General features: G+C 38.2%; 1 protein-coding gene across 1 annotated transcript; it reads right to left on the bottom strand.

Moving 5' to 3' along the window:
* Positions 1-532: 532 nt before the first annotated feature.
* On the bottom strand, positions 533-22256 carry LOC124248707 (aldo-keto reductase family 1 member C15-like). The gene is made up of 9 exons (XM_046679082.1): positions 22051-22256; positions 15597-15764; positions 14601-14717; positions 13600-13677; positions 12421-12543; positions 10710-10819; positions 9304-9469; positions 2606-2688; positions 533-755 (listed from the first exon to the last, which is right to left on the bottom strand). The coding sequence occupies exons 1-9, from the start codon at positions 22132-22134 to the stop codon at positions 713-715; spliced, it is 972 nt and encodes a 323-aa protein (XP_046535038.1). The 5' UTR covers positions 22135-22256; the 3' UTR covers positions 533-712.
* Positions 22257-22479: the final 223 nt, after the last annotated feature.

Genomic DNA, 22479 nt, shown 5'->3' with positions numbered 1-22479 from the left:
TGGAATTTTTAATAATATTTGATAGCTTTGGAAAATACTTATGTTAAGAAAAAATGTATACAATATATAGAGATTATTTCAATATTTAAAATAAACACACACATTCTATAGGAAAATCATGAAATAAAATGCAGAGAGAGTTCAAGAATTTTTAAATGAGCTAATGATAAGGGTCTTTTTGGTGATTTTTGGCTTGTTTGTTTTTGGTGAGGAAGTTTGGACCTGAGCTAAGGTCTGTTGCCAATCTTCCCATTTTGCTTGAGGAAGATTTTCACTGAGCTAACATCTGTGCCAATCGTCTTCTATTTTGTACCTAGGATGCCACCTCATCATGGCTGGTGAGTGGTAGGTAGGCCCACACCCACGATCCAAACCCATGACCCCAGGCCACTGAAGCGGAATGTGAACTTAACCACTATACCATTGGGCTGGCCCCTAACTACAAGTTATTTTTATTCTCTATCTTTTCCTTTTTATTTTCAAGCTTTCTATAATTTGTATGTATCATTTTAGTAATCAGGAAAAGCAGACATCTGTATATTGAAGTATTTATTTTTTCATAAAAAGAAAAAAGAAAGAAATGAACAAAAAGAAAGGCTAGCAGCCTGAAACTACAGACACTGCTTTGAGTCAGCTCTGTCAAGTTCAGAAATCCTCTCCAAACGCTTAGAAGTAGGAAATTCTGGTATAACTCTTGGTGGATAACTCACGGTCAATATTCTTCAGAATACGGATAATAAAGGTGATCAACAGCACTGAAAGAGAAGGAGAGATATTACTGTATTAAGTGTCTTTCCGATGTCAGAGACAGTTTCTCTGAGCATGTTGTCAAGATGGGCTGAAAAGTAAATTACACTGACGTCCCTCCTTCTAACCATATACACATACATGCAGGCTCCCTGATCATGTGCAAACATTACCTGCATGCCAAATTCCTATGATTCCATATAATATAAACACCAAAGGGGCATGTAGCTTAATTGAGACTACAATTTACATTTATAAGTAAATGTAATAAGAACTACGGCTAAAATGTTGCTGTAACTTTTGTCCCTAGCCAGTGAGAATGAACACAGCAAGGATTTTCCTGCTTTCTTTCATGCATCCATTCAACAAATATACACTGAGAGCCCTCAACAATTGAGAGTCCCTCCATTAAGGAACTTCTAATCTATTGAGGAGATAACATTTACACCTACATAACCATACCTACAAAATGGGATTACGGTTTTCTGAATTTATAATTTATGAGAATACTTGTTATTCAATAATTAGTATTACTGTTATTTTCTTTTTTTTCCATATTCTTATTTTCCTTTTCAAGTTTGTGCTTTTCAATTCAATTTCCCTGAAGAGTGCATTCTGAGCAATCCTATGGGCCAGGAGCTGTACTGTTGACATACGACCACAAAGATGAGTGAGACTAGATTTTCACAGCCTAATGAAGGAGATTGATCACAGACTTACACTTAAATGCCTTTGGGAATAGAAAGATTACTTTTCTGGAATCATGATATAGTTTCCCAAACAAGAAGGAGAATTTTGAGATCTTTCTTTTGGAACTAAATCTTTATTCTATAACTAAAACTTTATTCCCCTTATTTCTAAACTCTCTTTGAAATTTCTCAGTTTCATTAGTCTTCTCTCTCTTCATCCTGAGATGCTCCTGCAGGACCTGCACAACTGGAATACTGTGTTTGTGAACAAGTCAAGGTCAAAGGAGGTGGAGGCTCCCAGGGGATAGTCTCCTGATGGACAAAGGCCACCCTGCAGTAAGCCTTGACTCAAGAAGCATAGCGAGCCAGAGGATCTTTTCTTGTATGCTGCTGGGGATAGATCAGTCACTAACATTAGGGTCAACTGAGTTCATGATAAATTTATAATTCAGTTTGGTAAGACTACATAGCTGAGGAAATGAGAGTTGTGATAGACAAAAAAAGGCCACTGAGGAGATAAATTTGGAAGAAACGGATGGTGTCTGGGAACAGTAATGCCATTAACAAGAAATGTCACTGTACACTTAGGAGAGGAAGTGGAAGCAGGGCCATAGTATGACTTGCACAGCACCTACACACATTTCCCTTCCTTGGCCCATTCCTCCCAAAAAAAAAAAAGGTAATGTTACATTTTATTTTTTTATTAGGAAAAAATGAATAGAATCCAGGTTGAATTCATTATTATATAGTAATTATTAATATAAATATTGTTTATTTTGATTTTAAGAAGTATTAAAGATGAAACATTTTATAAGCCCCTAAATGTTGGTGGGTCATAGGCATCGTGCTTTCAGTTTCGAAAAGATAATTCAGTCCTGTATGAAAGCTCACCATATACAAAGACTAGGTGCATAAAAGTAGTGAATTCTTCATGATGCAAACAAACTCTGGCAGTTTAACTTATGGTGTGTACTGGGACCCGTTCAAGTTTCTGTTGGATCAGAGACTGAGTCCTGGAGTGACCTCTGGTCTGCGGTCTACAGAAAGCACCTGTTTTACTCCTACACCACAAATAAGGCCTGTCTTCCTGATTTAGGGAAGTTTAGTTCCTCTGCTAACTTCCATGCTACAGAAAACATACTGTGGAAAACAATCTATAGATCACCTACAAAAGCAATTTTTCATATCGGAAATTTCTGTTGAGACCATCAATTGCTTTCATGTCTTCTGGAGTCAATTCAAAGTCAAAAACCTGAAATGAAAGAGAGAATCACATTAAACTTTCCCCCAATGCAGTTGGCTTCTACCTGGGAAGTTGAGGACCTTCCAGCCAGACAGAGGCAAGGAGAGGGTCTGGGCAATCCTTCTCTGTCATCAGTCTCCAAGTGTACTGGCCTAAGAACTCTACTTTCTGGGTTCTCTTCCTCTCCCTGCCCACTCCCACTCCTTTTCTATCCAATTTACACAAAAAAGTCTCACAGCTCATCAATCCCATTCTTTCCTTTGAATTTATTATTGGAGAAGAGGAAAAAAATCCCCTTTGTACAAACAAAGGGACAGTAGGACAATCTGGACAAAATACCTGCTGACGACCCAAATTTATTCAGATTTTTCCTTCCCCACCAGCCTCCAGAATTTTACAGCCTTTAACTTATGCAAGCATTGGCAGGAAGAGTAGCTGCATGTGAAGGCTTCTCCATGAATCTACCATCCTCTTGAAAAAGTATTCCCTGATCAACTGTCCAATCACATCACCAGCTTACGCCAACTACCAAACATGTTTCTCTTTCTAGGAGTCTTTACTCTTCCCTAGAACAGAAAAGTTTGATTGATCTTTGAGACATTTATAGATCTTACATTCAGAGAGTTGTCCCTTTTGAATAAAGTCTCTCCTATTTAAGTCCAGATTTGTTTTTAATTGAGGGTACATAGCACCTAATGGAGAGTCCGTTAGCAGCAGAGCAGACAGATCTTTGGTAAGAAATATTAAAGTGGGAAGCTCATTATTTCATACAGGGGACAATTTCATGGAAAACTCAGTGCCTTATTTTTCTGTCATCTACCTATCCATCTGTCACTCCTATTAAAACATACTCCAGAAGCGATTTGGTTGATGTGGGGATATGTGTTAACATGATGAGTTGAATTGAAAATTAGAAGGGATATTTCTCCTGATTGATTTAACAATGAGATTTAAAATTCTCTATTTGATATTTCTATAAGTTGAGTGAACTAAATCTAGAGCTTCAAGGTTTTGGATCATATACATTATCAATAATGTGCTCCAAATCTCTTCTTTTGCAAATATTAAACTCATGATGACATTTCTTGTGGTTATCTTAAACTGGGGCAGAGTTTAAGAAGTTTTTCACAATTCTCATGAGTTTCACAACAAAATAGTTTGAAGACCACTGATATATTTAAGGCACGAGTAGATATATGAGGCAGAATTTAGGGAACAACTTTATTCTTTTGTTTGTTAACTTGGTCAGTCTGTAAACTGATATCTAGCTTCTGACCTTCCAGGAGCTCTGCTGGGGAAAAGGTGTTAAAACATTACCTAGAGGAAATCACTAAATTTAGGGTCTCACAGTCTACAGAGCACAGTGACACATAAAGAAACAATTTTAATTTAATAAGGAAAACTTACTAACTGAACCATGCCTAGAGCTATGGTGGTCAACAACTGTGCTGGGGTATCCCAAAGGTTTAACAAAGAAGCTAATGTTATTTGGTTTAATATTTAATATTGGCTTACAAATAGGTGTTCATCAGGTAGAAAAGGTGAAGAAGAGGAACCAGGTTTTTAAAAGTTCCTCTGCGTAGTGGTGACATCATCTTCATGGAGGAGTGAGCTCTCCCTGTAAACTCTCCCCTCTAAGACACAGTGACAAGGACATTCATATTCCAACAGAGAACATCCGCAAATACAAAAGACATCTGAGAGAACCATGCAGCCACACGTTGGAAGGTGGATATACTGAAGCCCCTACCAAGGAAGTGGAATGAGGTAAGAGAAAGCTTCTCTTTCTCTCAGGAGGGCAGCACTCAAGGACTGCACATTGCCCCTGAGATGAAAGGAGAGAGGTAGCAGCAGCCCTCTGTGGGAACACCACAGATCTCTAAGGTCCCTCACAGTCCAGAGGAAAGCCCCTCACAGAGATGATTAGCTATATTGGGGGCGTCTTCAAGCCAACACTCCAAGAGAGAAGATAGCAAAGGCAGAGTGAAAAGAATCCAAGATGGTACAGGAGAAAGAAATTGCCACTCCCCTCCACTTGGTGCCCCAGCCCAGCACCTGGGAGCTGTCCTGTGGATCACAGTAGGCTCAGAATACACAGCTATTGACCTATACCCAGTGACCACAGGTGGAAGCAGTGATCAAAGACTACCACAATGTGAAAGCACAAATCCACACCATCTGGCAGTATGAAAAAAATATATATTAAATCTCCATACCAGAACGAAGATGACACATACCCAGAAATCAATCCTGAAGATATAGAAATCTATAAAGTAAATGACAGAGAATTCAAAATAGCTATTATTCAAAAACTCAATGAGTTTAAAGAAAATTCAGATAGCTCAATGATTTTATGAGCTATTTCACAAAAAAGATTGAAACTGTAATGAAGAACCAATCAGAAATATTGGAGATGATAAACACAATGGATGAGATAAAGCAGAATATGAATTCCCTGAACAATAAGGCTGATGACATGGAGGAACAAATCACCAATATTGAGAACAGAAATATAGAAATGCTTATGACAGAGGAGGAGAGAGAACTAAGACTAAAATGTAATGAAGAAAGTCTCTGAGAAATACCTGATTCAATTATGAAATGCAACATAAGAATTATAGGCATTCAAGAGGGAGAAGAGAAAGAGAATGGAGCAGAAAGCTTGTTCAAAGAAATAATAGTGGAGAACTTCCCAAACTGGGGAAGAAGATGGAAATCCACATGAAAAAGGCCATCAGAACTCCTAACCATGTCAATGTAAAAAGACCTAATGCAAGACATATAGTTGTGAACCTAGCAAAGGTCAATGACAAAGAAAAAAGACTAATAACAGCAAGTCAGAAGAAAATAACTTATAACGTATCCCCTATCAGTCTTTCAGCAGATTTCTCAGCACAAACCTTACAGGCAAGGAGAAAGTGGAATGATATATTCAAATATTTGACAGAAAAAACATTTCAGCAAAGAATACTCTCCAGCAAAAATATCCTTAAGATATGATAGAGAAATAAAAACTTTCCCAGAGGCTGGCGCAGTAGTGCAGCGGTTAAGTCTGCACGTTCTACTTCAGTGACCTGGGGTTTGCTGGCTTGGATCTCAGGTGTGGACCTACGCACCACTTGTCAAACCATGCTGTGGCAGGCGTCCTACATATAAAGTAGAGGAAGATGGGCATGGATGTTAGTCCAGGGCCAGTCTTCCTCAGCAAAAACAGGAGGATTGGTGGCAGATGTTTGCTCATGGTTAATCTTCCTCAAAAAATAAAGAAAAAGGAAAAACCCTTTCCCAAATATGCCATCTCAAACTACACCTAAACTGAATTAGAAAAGGAGAACAAAGAAAGTCAAAAGTCAACAGAAAGAGGGAAACACAAATCAGAGCTGAAATAAATGCAATTGAAACAAAAAATACAGTAGAAAGAATCAAGGAAGGAAAGAACTGGCTCTTTAAGAAGATACACAAAATTGACAAATCCCTAGCCAGGCTTACAAAGAAAAAAAGAGAGAAACTTCAGATAACCACAATTAGAAATGAAAGAGGAGAAATTATAAGGGATACCACAGAAATACGAATTCTTATAAGAGAATACTACAAAAAGTTATACGCCAACAAATTGGAAATCTAGAAGTGGATAAATTCTTAGACTCTTAGAATCTGCCAATGCTGAATCAAGAAGCCATAGGTAATCGAATAGACCAATCACAAGAAAAGAGATTGAAACAGTAATTATAAACCTCTCAAAAAATAAAAGTTCAGGACCAGACAGCTTCCCCAACTAAATCTACCAAACATGCAAAAAAGATTTAATACTCATCCCTCTCAAAATATTCCAAAAAATTAGGGAAGACAGAACACTTCCTAACACATTCTACAAGGCCAACATTACCCTGACAACAAAGTCTGACAAGTACAACACAGAAAAGGAAAAGTACAGGCCAATATCTCTGATGAACATAGATGCAGAAATCCTCAACAAAATACTGGCAACCAAAATATGGCAAGACCAAAAAAAATCATAAACCATGATCAAGTGGGATTTATACTAGGAACACAGAGGTGGTTCCAAATCTGCAAATCAATCAATGTGATATACCACATTAACAAAATGAGGAATAAAAACCACATGATCATGTCAGTAGATGCAGAGAAAGAATTTGACAATATCCAGCAGAGATTCACAATAAAAACTCCTAACAAAATGAGGTTAGAAGGAAATTACTTCAACATAATAAAGGCCATATATGACAAACCTACAGACAACATCATACTGAATGAGGAAAAACTGAAAGCCATCCCTCTGAGAACAAGAACAAGACAAGAGAGCCCCCTCTAACCACTATTATTGAACATTGTACTGGAAGTGTTGACCAGAGAAGTTAGGCAAGCAAAAGGTACAAAAAGAATTAAAGTAGGAAATGAATGAAGAAGTGAAACTCTCACTGTTTGCAGATGACATGATCTTATATATAGAAAACCCTAAGGAATCCGTTGGAAAACTATTAGAAATAATTAAGAACTACAGTAAATTTGCAGGGTGCAAAATCAACTTACAAAAATTATTTGCATTTCTACATTCAATAACAAAGTAACAAAAAGAAAACTTAGGGATACAATCCCATTTACAATCACAACAGAAAGAAAAAAAAAAAGCTAGGAAGAAATTTAACCAAGGAGGTGAAAGACTTATACGATGAAAATTATAAGAAATTATTGAAGGAAATTGTTGACGACATAGAGAAATGGAAAGATATTCCATGAACATGGATCAGAAGAATAAACATAGTTAAAATGTCTATCTTACCCAAAGTAAATCTACAGATTCAATGTAATCCCAATCAGAATCCCAATGACATTCTTCACGGAAATCGAACAAAGAATCCTAAAATTTGTATAGGGCAACAAAAGACCCTGAATAGTAAAGCATTCCCAAGAAAAAAGAACAAAGCTGGAGGCATCACATTCCCTGACTTCAAAATGTACTACAAATCAATAGTAATCAAAACAGCATGGCACTGGTACAAAAAGAGGTACACAGATCAAAGGAACAAAAATGAAAGCCCAGAAATAAAACCACACATCTACATACAACTAATCTTTGACAAAGGTGCTAAGAAGATACCATAGAGAAAAGATAGTCTCTTCAATAAATGGTGCTGGGAAAACTGGACAGCCACATGCAAAAGACTGAAAGTAGACCATTATCTTACATCATACACAAAAGTAAACTCAAAGTGAATCAAAGACTTGAAGGTAAGACCTGAAACCATAAAACTCCCAGAAGTAAACATAGGTAGTACACTCTTTGACATGTACCTTAAAAGGAACTTTTTGAATACCATGTCTTCTCGGATAAGAGAAACAAAAGGAAAAATAAACAAGTGGGACTTCATCAGACTAAAGAGCTTCTGAAAGGCAAATGAAACCAGGATCAAAACAAAAAGACAATCCATCAATTGGGAGGAAATATTTGCAAATTATATATCCAACAAGGGGTTAATCTTCAGGGTATACAAAGAATTCACACAACTGAACAAGAAAAAAGTAAACAACTCAATCAAAAAGTGGGCAGAGGATATGAACAGACATTTCTCCAAAGAAGATATACAGATGGCCAATAGACACATAAAAAGATGTTCAACATCATTAATCAGCAGGGAAATGCAAATCAAAAACTACACTAAGATAGCATCTTACACCCATTAAAATGGCTATAGTCACAAAGAAAAAGAACAACAAAAGTTGGAGAGGTTGTGGAGAAAAGGGTGCCCTCCAGACACTGCTGGTGGGAATGCAAACTGGTACAGCCAAAATGGAAAACAGTGTGGTGATTTCTCAAAAAACAAAAAATAGAAATACCATATGACCCAGTCTTCCTACTCCTGGGTATCTAGCCAAAGAGCCTGAAAACAGCAATTCAAAGTGCCTCATGCACCCCTATGTTCATTGCAGCATTATTCACAATAGCCAAGATCAGGGAATCAACCCGAGTGCCCATTGACTGATGATTTGATAAAGAAGATGTGGTGTATATGTATATATAATGGAATACTACTCAGCATAAAAAAGGAAAAAATGCCGCATTCACAACAAAATAGATGGACCTGGAGGGTATTATGTTAAGCAAAATAAGTCAGACAGAGAAAGACAAACATCATATGATTTCACTCATATGTGGAAGATAAACAAACATACAGAGAAAGAGAACAATTCAGTGGTTACCAGGGGAAGGGGCTTGGGGGGTGGGCACAGGAGGTGAAGGGAAGCACTTATATGGGGACAGACAGGTAATGTACAACTTAAATTTCACAATGTTGTTAGCTATTATGAACCCAATTAAAAAAAAAAAGTTACTGTGCAGAAAGGGACTCCTACAACTGAGAAAAAATCAGAGATGAAATGTGCTCAGTGTCACACAACTAGGAAGCAGCAAAGCTAGGTCTAGAAGTCATAAAACTTAGGACTCTGAAGCCAGTGCTCTCTCATCCCACCCTTCCAAGATGCCCCATTAAAACACTGGGACAGAGGCATGGGATTGAAAGAACATTGGTGGATGCTTAAAGACAAGAGACATGGCCCCCAACAAAATACCCTGTCCTCCCTCCCTTGAGAGTGTCCAGCCTGTACCTGGAAGTTCTCTTGGATTCTCTTCTCATTGAAGCTCTTGGCCAGGACCACCACACCACGTTGTAGCTGGTAGCGCAGAGCAATCTGGCCTGGACTTCGATTGTGTTTCTTGGCAATAGCATTCAAGATTGGATCCTCCAAGAGATATGGACTATCTCTTTCCACCCTGAAAACAAAAATCATGAAACACAGACAGGTGTAGGACTGAAAATCTAGAGTATCCTTTCCCCCAAATTCCTCAGATAATTGAGTGATGAAGGTAAAATATAGTATGATTAAAAAAGAGTTTTATGTATATGCACAGAAATTCACTCATAAATGTACCAAACTGGAAACAACTAATATTTCCATCAATGAGTGAATGGAGAAAAAACTTGTGGTACTTGTGTTCATGCAATGGAATATTCCTCAGCAGGAAAAAGACATGAACTAGATACTTGCAACAGCATGGATAGATCTCAAGATGTTATTCTCAGCCAAAGGAGCTGGATAGCAGAGAGTATATACGCTATGACTTCTTTTATAAATGAAGTACTAAAACACACTAAACTTATTTAAGTTGAAAAAAGAAATCAAAAATATGGTTGCCTTGAGGGGAGGAAGAATTGTCTGGAAATGAATACAGAAGAAATTTGTCAGGAGTTAGGTTCTGTATCACGATAGGGGCCGGGTTATACAGTACATCCATTTATCAAAAGTGGAAAGCTGAGATATGCATTATGAGTTGCATAAAATTTGCCATCAAATTACCTTAAAAAATAATATTGAGTGAGGTTTGGAGTAGGTGGACATAAAAGGAAACAAGGATGAAAGAATGTTGGTGATGACTGAAGTCCAGAGATGGTACCTGGGTATTATTATACAATTTTTTTTATAGAGGTAACATTGGCTTAAAATAATATATAAATTTCAGGTGTACGTCACTATATTTCATTTTCTCTGCAGACTACATCATATTCACCACCCAAAGACTGATTACCATCCATCGCCTTACCTTAGAAATATGCCCTGTCACCCCTTTCTCCTTCTCCCTCCCGCCTCCCCATCTGATAACCACCAATCTAATTGGTATATCTATGTTTGTTTGTTTTTGCTGTTGTTTTTATCTTCTACTAATGAGTGAGATCATACAGTACTTGACTTTCTCCATCTGACTTTTTTGCTTGGTGTAACGAGCACAATTTCCATCCACATTGTTGCAAATGGCAAGATTTCATCTTTTATGGCTGAGTAGTATTCCATTGTGTATGTATAACACATCTTCTTTATCTATTCATCTGTTGATGACTTTATTCTATTCACTTTTCTATGCTTGAACCTTTCCATAATTAAATGTTAAAACTTGAATAAAATGTTTCTTCATCAATAGAGTTGCTGGCATAGGTTAACTCTAGTGTTCTTATTACCATTTTGGGTCTCTATGGGACCCCAGGGCACTGTAGGCAACTAGGACAATGTCCTTGGACTTGCAGAACTCCAGCAGTTTGCTCTGGTTGAGGTAAGGGTGGCATTTCACCTGTAAGTTGCCAAGAACAAAAAGTGTCAGAATATATGAATCAACAACCTGTAAATTTGAAAAGTCCTTTTAAGAAATGTCTAATACCACATCAATATATGTATTGTATTATTCAGACTGGTACATTTTTCCCATGCACCTTCTGAAATACCTTCAAATGCTATCAGGTTTTAGGAATGAGAAAAGAATTCCCTTAAATTTTTGGTTAGTGTTTGAAATGACTAAGGACTTGTAGGGCTAGGTTGTGGTCCTTAAATGCCATTTCCTCCTGAAGGAAACCAAGACTACTTAAAAATGGCTGATTCCAGTTCTGGGGTAAAAGCTACAATTGGAGCCTAGAATATCTTACACTTTAGAAAGTAAAGAAGACAGGAAACATTATGAGGCATGTGAAAGGACTCAGGAGCTCACTTGAAGAGGCAATAAAATGGTGAGAATTTGATCATGAATAAGAAGAGTAACTATGTTGGACTGGAAAACATCATATTTCCTAACATTTGTGAATTCACAATGGGACATATATATGTGATCAAGTCTTTATATGTAACCTCCAATTTGCAGGATTACAAAGACAGTAACATGTCAAACTGCATAACGTGGATCAATTAGTGACATCAATTGTGTGGGGAAAATTAAAGGAAATAAAGCTTAGTTTCTTTCACAAATAAATTGGAGGAGAGAGAGAGAATAAGGAGGAGGAGGAAGAAGAAGGAAAAAGGCAGTGACATTTTAACATATATTGAATAATTTTCTACAAATAGATTCCTAGAAGTTAAATAACTAAGGTAAAGAATACAAATATTTGAATGGTTTCTTTCATAACTTTCAAACTATTTTACAAAAGGGCTATGCAAGATTACAATATAACAGTGCTTGAAAATTGGCAGCATTGGATGTAATTTTTAGAAATTATTTCTTTTAATTATGATTTCTCCGTTTCTTCACTTTCTTCTCCTTGGCTTTTCTCTCTGGATTTTTTTCTCACCTCTCTGTAACTGCTCCTGTGAGTTTCCATAAACTCCATGACATTAAATCCAATAACTGTTCCATCCCTGTTTGGAATGGCTGCTCCCCAGCAGGACGTACCCTGCGGCTCATGCAAACCTTTTACTCCCTCTTCTTTGGCTTTCCTGAGTCCACACTCTCTTCATTTTCTCTTCCTGTCTGGCAACTGCTCTTCAATCACCTAACCAGTGCCTCTTTGCATGATCCTTAAATGTTGACATTTCTGCCTTCTTCATGTTCATTCTATGAACTCTCCCAGGAGAGTGAATCCACTTCCGTGAGTTTAATTACCAACCATACAGTAACAACTCCAAAATCTAGCCCTGATATTCTTTTTAAGCTCCAGACCATTATCGTCATCTATCAACTCAGCATCTCCACCTTGAGGTCTCATAGGAACCTCAAATCCACTTTTGAAGAACTGAAACAATACTCTTCCCATGCCACTCAATCTGTTTCTTTTTGGCATTTCCTATGGCAGTAAAAGGAACTATCATTACATGGGTGACATCAAACCACAAACTTTGAAACTATTAATTATGGAAGGAGGTCCAATGGATGGAAAGCAAAGAAGTCCCAGTGGGCTCTTGGCTCACCTGGTTGCAAACAGGCTTGTACTTGAGCCTTGGCTTGTTCAGGATCATCTCCAGCTGTTTGTGATTGAAATTGGACACCCCGATTGACTTGGTTAAACCGGCATCTTTACACTTCTCCAGGGCCTGGGGAGGAGGGAAATGTGTGGCATATGTTTCATGTAGTTTGGCCCTTTCATTTGACACTGAATGTTCTAAAAATTGGAAGTCTTGGGGCCAGCCCAGTCACGCAGCAACTAAATTTGCATGTTCTACTTTGGCAGCCTGGGGTTCACCCATCCAGATCCTGGGTGCGAACCTACATACCACTTGGCAAGCCACGCTGTGGCAGGTGTCCCACATATAAAGTAGAGGAAGATGGGCATGGACGTTAGCTCAGGGCCAGTCTTCCTCAGCTAAAAAGAGGAGCATTGGCAGCAGATGCCAATTCAGAGCTAATCTTCCTCAAAAAAAATGGAAGTCTTTTTCATATATATCATGATTTGACAGAACATATTTTATTGCTTGTACACATTATTTCCTAATGTCATTTATTGCCATTCACACACACTTTGTCTCCTTGATTCTGTTACATGCATGCTCAGGATGATAAATAGACATGAAGATACTTTTCAATTCCCTTCTCCATCCCCTACCATGAGACTATTTTGCTGTTAGGCATCTAATACTTCCTTAGCAAGTGAAGTCAGAGTCAATGATAAAGAGAAACCCTCATGTTTTCCTAGTTGAGGGTTTGGCTTCTTCCCCTTTCATAGAATGGTTAAAAAAAATGGTAGGAAAGGATATATAAGGGCAGGATTCACATTCCTACTACAGTCCACCCTTCTGCTAAGTCAGAAACAGGTTTCCCTCCCTCCATGGGCCTATTTATGTGTCCTGTGATGGAGCACTAACTCCTCTTGAATTTACTCTGATGATCCTCTTATAGGCCTCCCAGACTCCACATGATAGGTGGGGAAAGAAACTCCTAGAACCACATAAGTTTAGATTAAAAATAACCCTCAGAAGTCATTCTGTTCAGCTCCCTTCCGTTACAGATGAGAAACCATGGTACAGAGAAGTGCAGAGGCAGGGCCAAGGGCAGACAAATGATGGGACAGAACCTATTTTTTCTGACTCTGATCTAGTGATTTCTACCTTGTTGCCCCCCTGGATGTCTTGAGTATCAGTGGCAGTACTTACCTCCCATGTGTCACAAAAGTCCACTGTATCTAAAATAATTTTCCCACCAGCATCCTTTGGCACAAGCTCCTCCCCAGGCTGGAATGCAAAGAGAAGAGAAGATGACAGAGGCTTATTTTTTGAAGAATGACCTTCTTGGTGCCTAAGAAGCTTGGTCACAAATCTTCAAAAGGCTAATTCAAGTGCTTTTATGTGTGTGTGTGTGTGTGTGTGTGTGTGCATGTATATGTGCAAGAGAAAACATGGGAGGAAGGAAAATCAGAACTACCTGAGAGACTGTAGAAAAGGGGCTCTCCCCCAATTAACTTCACCCTCTTCTCCACACAAACCCCTGAACTGCACTACAAATGAATTCTCCATAGTTGGAATTGATTTTAATTCCTGTTGGAACAGGCTAGTGTGGATGACATGACTTACCTTTACTGTGCAGCAATGTGTTTCTGCTCCAGTTTATGATTACCTGACTCAGATATAGTGAGGATACCAGATTTGCTCAGTGAACATCCCCTGTGATGAGAGGTTGGATCAGTGAAGCACAAAGGACTGCAGTTGTGCAACATGGACCATCTCAGGGTACCTCACTCTTGAGTAAGGCTGAGAGATCCATATGAGAGGGCTGCCACCCTAAAGAGGTAGAGATTTACCATTGTATCTCTGCCGTCTATTGTAACTCAACTTTCTTGAGGACCCTAATCACTAACAGACTACAGACAGAAGCATATCATTCAGACATGTTATGTGGTGTCCTCAACTCTTGGAGGTGGATGCAGTGAGATCATTGAAGTTCAATGCATCTGAAGGCTATGGGATAAGGATAAAGAATCTTGATGGTTAAGTGACACAACTGTCAAAGAGACTCATAAATCACTTAGCAATTCTATCTACTACACTCAAACCTACCTCTCTCAGTAAGAACCCAGAAAACCAGCAATAATGAGACAACAGAAATGCAACAGCTGTGATGAAATAGTCTTGAGATAACAAGGAAAATTAAAAGCCACCTTCATAGCAATAGGCACATGAATGATGAAGAGATCTACGTAGTCCAGTCCAAGTTTCTTCAGTGATCTTTCCAGGGCTGGTCGAACCAGTTCTGGTCGAAGGAAAGTAGCCCAAAGCTGCAGTGAACAAAGAAATAAAAAATGGCTTATGATTTCCCACATTTGTGGACCCAAATTAAACATCATATTTAAAAGATTGAGAAGTGATAACAAAAATCTGTGGTGGTCTAAAAATAAGAAGCCCAGGGCCTAAACTTACGGGACTTAGTATAAATGGGTTCTTTGATGGGAACTAAGATTTATTTGAGTGACTGTAAGAAAACTGTGAATAATGCTTAGATGGACCAAGAAAAGCAACCTAAGTGTTTCCAGGATTAGAAAAGACATCTCCAGATGGAGAGTCAAGAAATGTCATGCAAGGGGAAATGGAACCTACTCTCCTGTATATTAAATTCCTGGATAGAGTTCTGTTGAGAGGCCCACATACTAAGAACACATTTTCACTGATGTCTACATAAATAGGATCATTCTCTAGAGACCTGAGCTTTCTTGACATTGGAAGCCAGGTTTTTCACCTCAGAAAATTATACACAGTTTAGTAAACTCACTGCCAACTTTAAAAATATATTTCCAAGTCTGGCTCCCTTTTATGATTAAATGTCAGCCTCATTTGGATATGTTCTGAGAGAATCTGCTGAAAGATAATTGAGTGGACGAACTCCACAGTGACTCAGTCAATCCATATAACAGATAAAGAAAAAAAGCATTATTATTCATGTTTCATATATCAATGCTGACATGCTCATAGAGGTTGAGAAACAAACTGAACCCTAGCCTTAACACATTTCAGGGCAAAGCAAGCCTTTTCTGTTTTTCTATAATGAGCCTCAACAATGTTATGAGATAAATAAATTATTCAAACCAAGTGAAAAGGTTTTTTTTCTTCAAAATAACATCTGATCTGACAGCAACCTCTTGACACTCTACCCACAGCACCTTGGTGGTGTAGAATATGTCGTCTCTCTTCACAGTGCCATCCCTGATCTTCTCTCGAAGGGCCTTGCCGACCTCCTCCTCATTCTGATAGAGGTACGCTGAGTCAATGTGACGGAAACCCACATCAATAGCCACTTTCGTGGCCGCTCCAGCCATACTCTTAGGAACCTACAAAATATGAATACAGTGTGTCAGAAATCCACTCGACTCAGAGAGGAGAAATTTATTTCCTTCATAGCATTTTCACCAGGCATTTCTCCATGTCAATTGTTCCCCAGTTTAATAGTGCAAGCCTTGGTAACACACCTGTCCTTGGGGGAAACATACTAAACTCCTACATGACCTCTAATCTGAGATGAATTCGTGAAATAGGCTTCAACCTGGAACATTGAAAATAAAGTCTCAATCAATAAAGGATTCAGTGTAAGGAAGTAACTACCAGGAAACCTTCTGACACTTGGAGGAAACTTCTAAAGATATAGATATAGATAGATATAGATATACATGTATACAGAGAGAGAGATGATATAGATACAGATGTCAGCAGCTATTTTTGGCTTAGAATTGGGAATGTGTCCACAATACTGTTGCATGCTCCATCCAGTTTCCACCCAACTGAACTCTTGAAGTCGTTCGTGATGGTTTAGCTTTTATCCTTATTTCCCCAGATGCTCTCATTCACTATTTATGCAACAAGCACTTATTAGGTGCCTCCTGTGCAACTGATATGCTAGATCCTGAAGCTTTGGGGATTTAACCATTAACAAAAGAAACCTGCTTAAAACCCATAAAAGAAAGCATAGTGGTGAGCTCCTTGACTTTGGTCTTGGCAATCATTTTTGCATTTTACACCAAAAGCAAAGGCAGTCAATGCAAAAACAAACAGTTGGGGCTACATCAAAACAAAATTTTCTGCACTGGAAAGGAAACCATCAATGAAATTAAATTTCAACATGTGGAATGTGAGAAAATATTTGCAAATCGCATATCTGATATGGAATTAATATCCTAAATATACAAGAAACCCATACAATTTAATAGCAAAAAACATTAAATAATCCAACTTAAAATTGGGCAAAGAACCTGAATAGACATTTTTCCAAAGACAACATAAATAAAACGGGCACCTACAAAGGTGATCAGCATCACTAATCATCAGAGAAATGCAAAGCAAAACCACAATGTGATGTCACCTCCCACATATTAGGATGACTGTTATCAAAAAGACAAGAGATATCAAAGGTTATCAAGGATGTGTAGAAAGGGGAACTTTTGTGCATTATTGGTGAAAATTTGCATTCTAATTGGTACAGACTCTGAGGAAAACAGTGTGGATGTGCCTCAAGAAATTAAAGATCGAACTACCAAATGATCCAGCAATTCAACTTCTGCGTATTTTTCTATAGGAAATAAAATCATTATCACAAAGAGATATCTGTACTCCCATATTCATTTCAGCATTATTCTCATATCCAAAATATGAAAATAACCTATGTGTCCACTGATGGGTGGATGCATAAAGACTATGTGGTATATATATACAAGGGAATATTATTCAGCTTTGAAAAAGAAGCTAAGCTCATCCTTTGCAGCCACGTGGATGAAGCTGCAGGATATTATACCAAGTGAAGTAAGCCTGACAAAGAGAGACAAATACTGTATGGTGAAATCTGAAAAAAAAATTGAGTTCATAGAAACAGAGAGAAGAAAAGTGGTGGCCAGGGGCTAGAATTTGGGGGGACAGGGGAGACTTGGTAAAATAGAACAAACTTTCAGCTATAAAACAAATAAGGTCTGAGGATCTGATGTATCACTTGGTAACTATACTTGATAGCACTGTAGTGTATAATTGAAATTTGTTAAGAGAATAGAATTTACATGTTCTTACCATAAAAAAAATAAATACATGAAGTGATGAATGTGTTAAACTTGACAAGGGAATCTTTTCGAAATGTACCAAATCATCATGGCATACATCTTAATCATCCTAGAATTTTATTTGTCAATGTTACATCAATAAAGCTGAAAAAAACAAAGAAAATAAAGTGTACCAATTGAATTAAAGGGAGAATTATAGGTAATTTTCAGAAAGTTTTTAAGGAAGGTTAATTGAAAAGTGTACTATCTGGAGTCTTACTGTGATAGACACAGTTGTCTCTCTACCTGTATCTGCTTGGCAGTCAACATATCTGTGTGCACTGACCCAGACTTCCAACCATGAGCACCTATAACTCTGCCTGGGGGATTTCCATGACCTCCAGAGTCTTCAGGAGATGTTCTTGATAATTAGGTAAAGAATAGCTCTTGTCTGCTGGATGCTACTTAGCCTCTATACCTGACCACTCCAGTACTTACACTCTGGACCATTGAATTAAATAGCTATGGCGGAAGGGATCAAGACTATGCATGAGCCAACTGCTGGTATACTTCTCACCAAGGCTATTTGAGCTACTATTATTTTGAGATGGGTGACCTCTCAGTAGCAGCAGAGACTGACACTGAATCTTGGTAAAGGACCGTTACTCAAAGAGAGAAGCCAGACCATGGATGGTGAGTTGATTGAACTGTCCATCTAACTGGAGATGGAAGCAGTAATTCATTTTTAATGAGACTGATAGAATGCTGTATACGAGTTGCAATCTCTTTTCAAAGTCCCTCAACCAGCATTACTATGTAAGGGTTACAGAGAGTTGGATTTATCAATATAGGATCCCATGTAACATTGCCTATTTGTTCTATTCTCTGTCATCCTTTTTTGTCTTTAGCACTATTAATAATATGTGGATATAACATAGTAAGATATACCCTATGCTTAAGCTGTAATGGTGGATACAATGGAAAATTATGTCATTCCAAACAAACTGATCCTGTGTGATATCTATTAGCTATTGATGTTTCATGTCATAGTTCTACCAAGATGGAGCATATTGATCTCCATCATTTATAGGGGCAATGTCCCCCACGCAACCCAAAGGCTGCCCCTACTTCGCTGTGACTAGATGTTGACACAAGTGCATTGCAGTCGGACATGTGGCTGTGTGAAAAATACATTTGATGAGAAGCACAGTTCTGTCTCCATTGTTACTTTATGCCTCCTAAGTCTTCCTTTCTAATGTTTAATGCTTGGAATAATAGTAGCTTCTGATATGACAAAAGAAAACTTCTGGTAAATTCTTTGGCAAATACTTCTGGCCCCAAGAAGTACAGCAAAGCTGTTACAAAGCTACTACAAAGTAGACATGTTACTTGTCCTTCTCTCCAGTGCCCACTGCCCATCAGGACTTTCTAACAAAGAGCAGAGTGACTGACTGAGGCAGCAGATGAGAGCAGAGGAGCTTCCTGAGCTTAGATTTTACATGTGTATGAAATAAGAATAATAATAGTTTACCTAGGAGATTTGTTGAGGAATTAATGGTAATGAATGGAAATTACTTAAAAAACATGGTAAGCATAAAATATATGTTAAATAACCCGCTAATAATGATGATAATCCACCCTCACAATAAATAGCCTCTGAATCCTCAGACTGAACCACCTGTAATGCCACTTAGTGCCAAGTTAGAGATGGTGAAATGGAGGCTCTCTCCTATTGACAGGGGTGAGAATTGAGATTCAGAATGTTAAGAAATTTTCGTAAGTCACCCAGATGATAAGGAAGCTATAATCTGATCACAGTTCTGTCTGATTCAGTACTCCATGCTAAACCACAATGATATGGTCTGAGGGTGAGAAATGTAAAGTGATTTTACTTTAAAGTCATAAAATTTTTAAAAAGCAGTGGTTAGAAAGCCATCATCCTTTTTTTTTTCTTTTCCCTGAGGTAGATATGCCCTGAGCTAACATCTGTTGCCATTCCTCCTCTTTTTACTTGAGGAAGATTGCCGCTGAGCTAACATCTGTGCCAATCTTCCTCTATTTTGTATGTAGGATGCTGCCACAGCATGGCTTGATGAGTGGTGTGCAGGTCCACACCCAGGAACCCAAACTGTGAACCTCATGCCATCAAAGTAAAGTGTGCAAAATTAAATTCTAAGCCACCAGGCAGGCTACCCAATCCTGCTCTTTTTTCGTGAGGAGAATTTGCCTTGAGCTGTCATCTGTTCCAATATTCCTCTATTTTGGATGTGGATCATCACCACAGAATGGCTGCTGAAAAGTGTTTTAGGTCCACACCTGAAAATCAAACCTGGGCCACCTAAGGGTAGTATACCGAACTTATGCACTAGGCCATGGGGCTGGCCACCACATCATCTATTTTGACACTAGATTTAATACATGAATATCTGTGAAGAAAGTTGTACCAATAAGCACCAATAAGCGTGATTCATGAAACACCTACTGGTCCTATCAAACAGTTGTCATTTCCAGGGAATCATGGTCACACATATGCACACATACAACGTACACAACACGTTTGAAGCATAGAATACATCTTCTCCCTTCACAGTAGCATCTTCAATTTTTCTTCAGATCACCCATCCAATCTCCCTTTCATTATTGCATGTAAAAGCCTAATCAATTTGGTGGAACCCAGCATCTACATCTAATTTGGTGACCTCCATAGCTTTACCCTTAGGAACCTAGATGAGCAACCAAAGTTATTTGTTGGATACCCATGTGATTGAGAGATAGCTAAGGTACAAACTTTGACCTTCCTAAGAATCAACTTTTCCTCATGTCTTATGTTAGTTATCTTATGGGTGGTGATGAACACATAGAAGTTTGCCTGGGTCTTTGCTGGTAAGTATTTAAAGTTAGTCATCCCAGGGACCCCTTCAATACCAGGCAATCGCGCTAGCATTGAAGGTCCCTAAGAACACCCTCAGATTCAGCAATTTGCTGAAAGAGCTCACAGGATTAAGCATATGGATGTAGTCATGGATATGATTTGTATTGTGAGAGGTCACTAAGCAAAAATCAACAAAAGGAAAAGATCGATGGAACAAAGTCTTAAGAAACAAGGTGAAAGCTTCCTAGAAAACTCTACCAGTGTAGTAACATAGAACATGCTAAATTAAAATTGTATATAAATTTAAAATGTATATATTTAAGATGTACAAAGTGATGTTTTCATAAATTTATACATTGTGAAACGATTAGCACAAATAAGTTAATTAACGTATCCATCACATCACATAATTAACTGTTTTGTGTGTGTGGTGAGAAATTTTGTACTCTTTGACCACCATCTCCTGATTTTGCCTACCACCCTCTCCCCCAGACCCTGGACACCACTTCTCTGATCTCTGCTTCTATGAGTTTGAATTTTTCAGATTATGTAAGTAAGTGGGATCATGCAGTATTTTTCTTTCTGGGTCTGGCTTCTTTCACTTAACACAAGTCATATGGGTCCACCCATGTGGTTGTAAATGGCAGAATTTCCTTCTGTTTTAAGGCTGAACAACATTCTACTGGTTTTCACATATTTGAGAATCTTTATTTGTTCAATGATAATGATAGTAACTGTATACTCGGTCTAACTGAACTCTGCTGGTTATATTCTTTATTTAGGTGGACAGGCATTCAGTGGTTTGTGGAAGCTGAAGCTTCAGTGGTATCCTTGACCCTTCTCTGCCCTTCATTCCACTTTTTACTACAAAGTAAACAAGTCCTGTCATCTATCTCATAACTGTCTCTTTGAACATTTCCTTCTGTTTTATAGTTGAGAAAGTGAGACTCAAAGTTTTAGTACTACTCCTTGTCATGCAACTAAATAGGCTAAAGACAAAATTGGAAAGCAAACTCCTGGCTTCCAGTCTGGTGACTTGCCCACTTGGCTCTCTCTTATGTCTAAAGTCCAACTCTATCTATTTTCTTCAATGAAAAGTTCATTAACATGGACCAGGAATTGAAATCATGCCCTCAAAGACTGTAGCCTATTCTCTCAAATGATATTATATTTTCCATTCAGAATAAATTTCCAAGCAGTAGGAAAAGTACAGGGTAAACTACAGGTGGAATATTTATTGTCTGGCACTCAGCAGGCTATCCACAACAGAAGAGTAATGCTGTCCCATCAAATGCCATTCACCTCATCTCCAGGACCATTACTACAAATATTTCTCTGGATCATACATATGTAGTGGGAGGAAAGACTTCTTAAATTCCAGATATTTAGAGAAAGAACTCCCATGCAATCACCCTCAAAGCAAAGCAGCTGATAGTCAGAGTTCTTGACTGCTGAGATTCATCTCTTTTCCAACCTGGCAAATAGATGGAACCTGGAGGAAAACCCACAATAATGAGCAGGTGACCACATGGTCAGACCCCAATGAGGACTGAACACTGACTACTTTATCTCTTTGTATAAGGAATGGTTCTAGCCTAGTTACAAGACCCAAGTGAGCCTCCCAGATTAACACAGGACCTCAATGACTTGACAATCCAAGTCATCTTCCACTCATGCTCGGTCTATTTTTTTTGTAATCCTCAACCCCAAGAACACTATTGTTACCTCTTCAGGTGCATAGGTGCCAAATCCCAGAACAGGAATGAAGCGGCCATCATTTAGTTCCACACGCCAACATTTGGGATCCATTGCCTGTTGCTCCTCTGTCTAAGCAGACTCTATTTTATTCTTCTGCTTCACAGGTTATGTGAATAACAAGAAGACAACACCCACATCCATTGTCCAACCGTTATCAAATGGATTGTAGGAGGAGCAAGATTAAAGCAGTTACCCATGGAGCATGTAGAGAAAGCAAATGAGTTAACTGTTTATATGATTTTTATTAAAGAGAAAACTTAATGAATTACTATATAGTGATAAATAAAGCATTAATTTCTTGCACAAGTAAGCTTTTTATTTAGTATCCACATACACTAGTAAATTATTACAAGAGATTTGCTGAACAATTATTAAACAAGAGTTAAACCAGAAAAC

This window comes from Equus quagga, chromosome 12 (assembly GCF_021613505.1).
Source record: "Equus quagga isolate Etosha38 chromosome 12, UCLA_HA_Equagga_1.0, whole genome shotgun sequence".
In the NCBI taxonomy this organism is placed as follows: Eukaryota; Metazoa; Chordata; class Mammalia; order Perissodactyla; family Equidae; genus Equus; species Equus quagga.
This window is presented reverse-complemented; position numbering and strand designations above follow the sequence as displayed.

Coding starts and splice junctions, on each gene's coding strand:
- LOC124248707 (XM_046679082.1), bottom strand. CDS start 22,134: ATGGATCCCAAATGTTGGCGTGTGGAACTAAATGATGGCCGCTTCATT. Junction 13,678..14,600: donor ATGTGCCTATTGCTATGAAG/GTGGCTTTTAAT, acceptor TTTGCATTCCAG/CCTGGGGAGGAGCTTGTGCC. Junction 756..2,605: donor CGATATGAAAAATTGCTTTT/GTAGGTGATCTA, acceptor CTTCTCTTTCAG/TGCTGTTGATCACCTTTATT.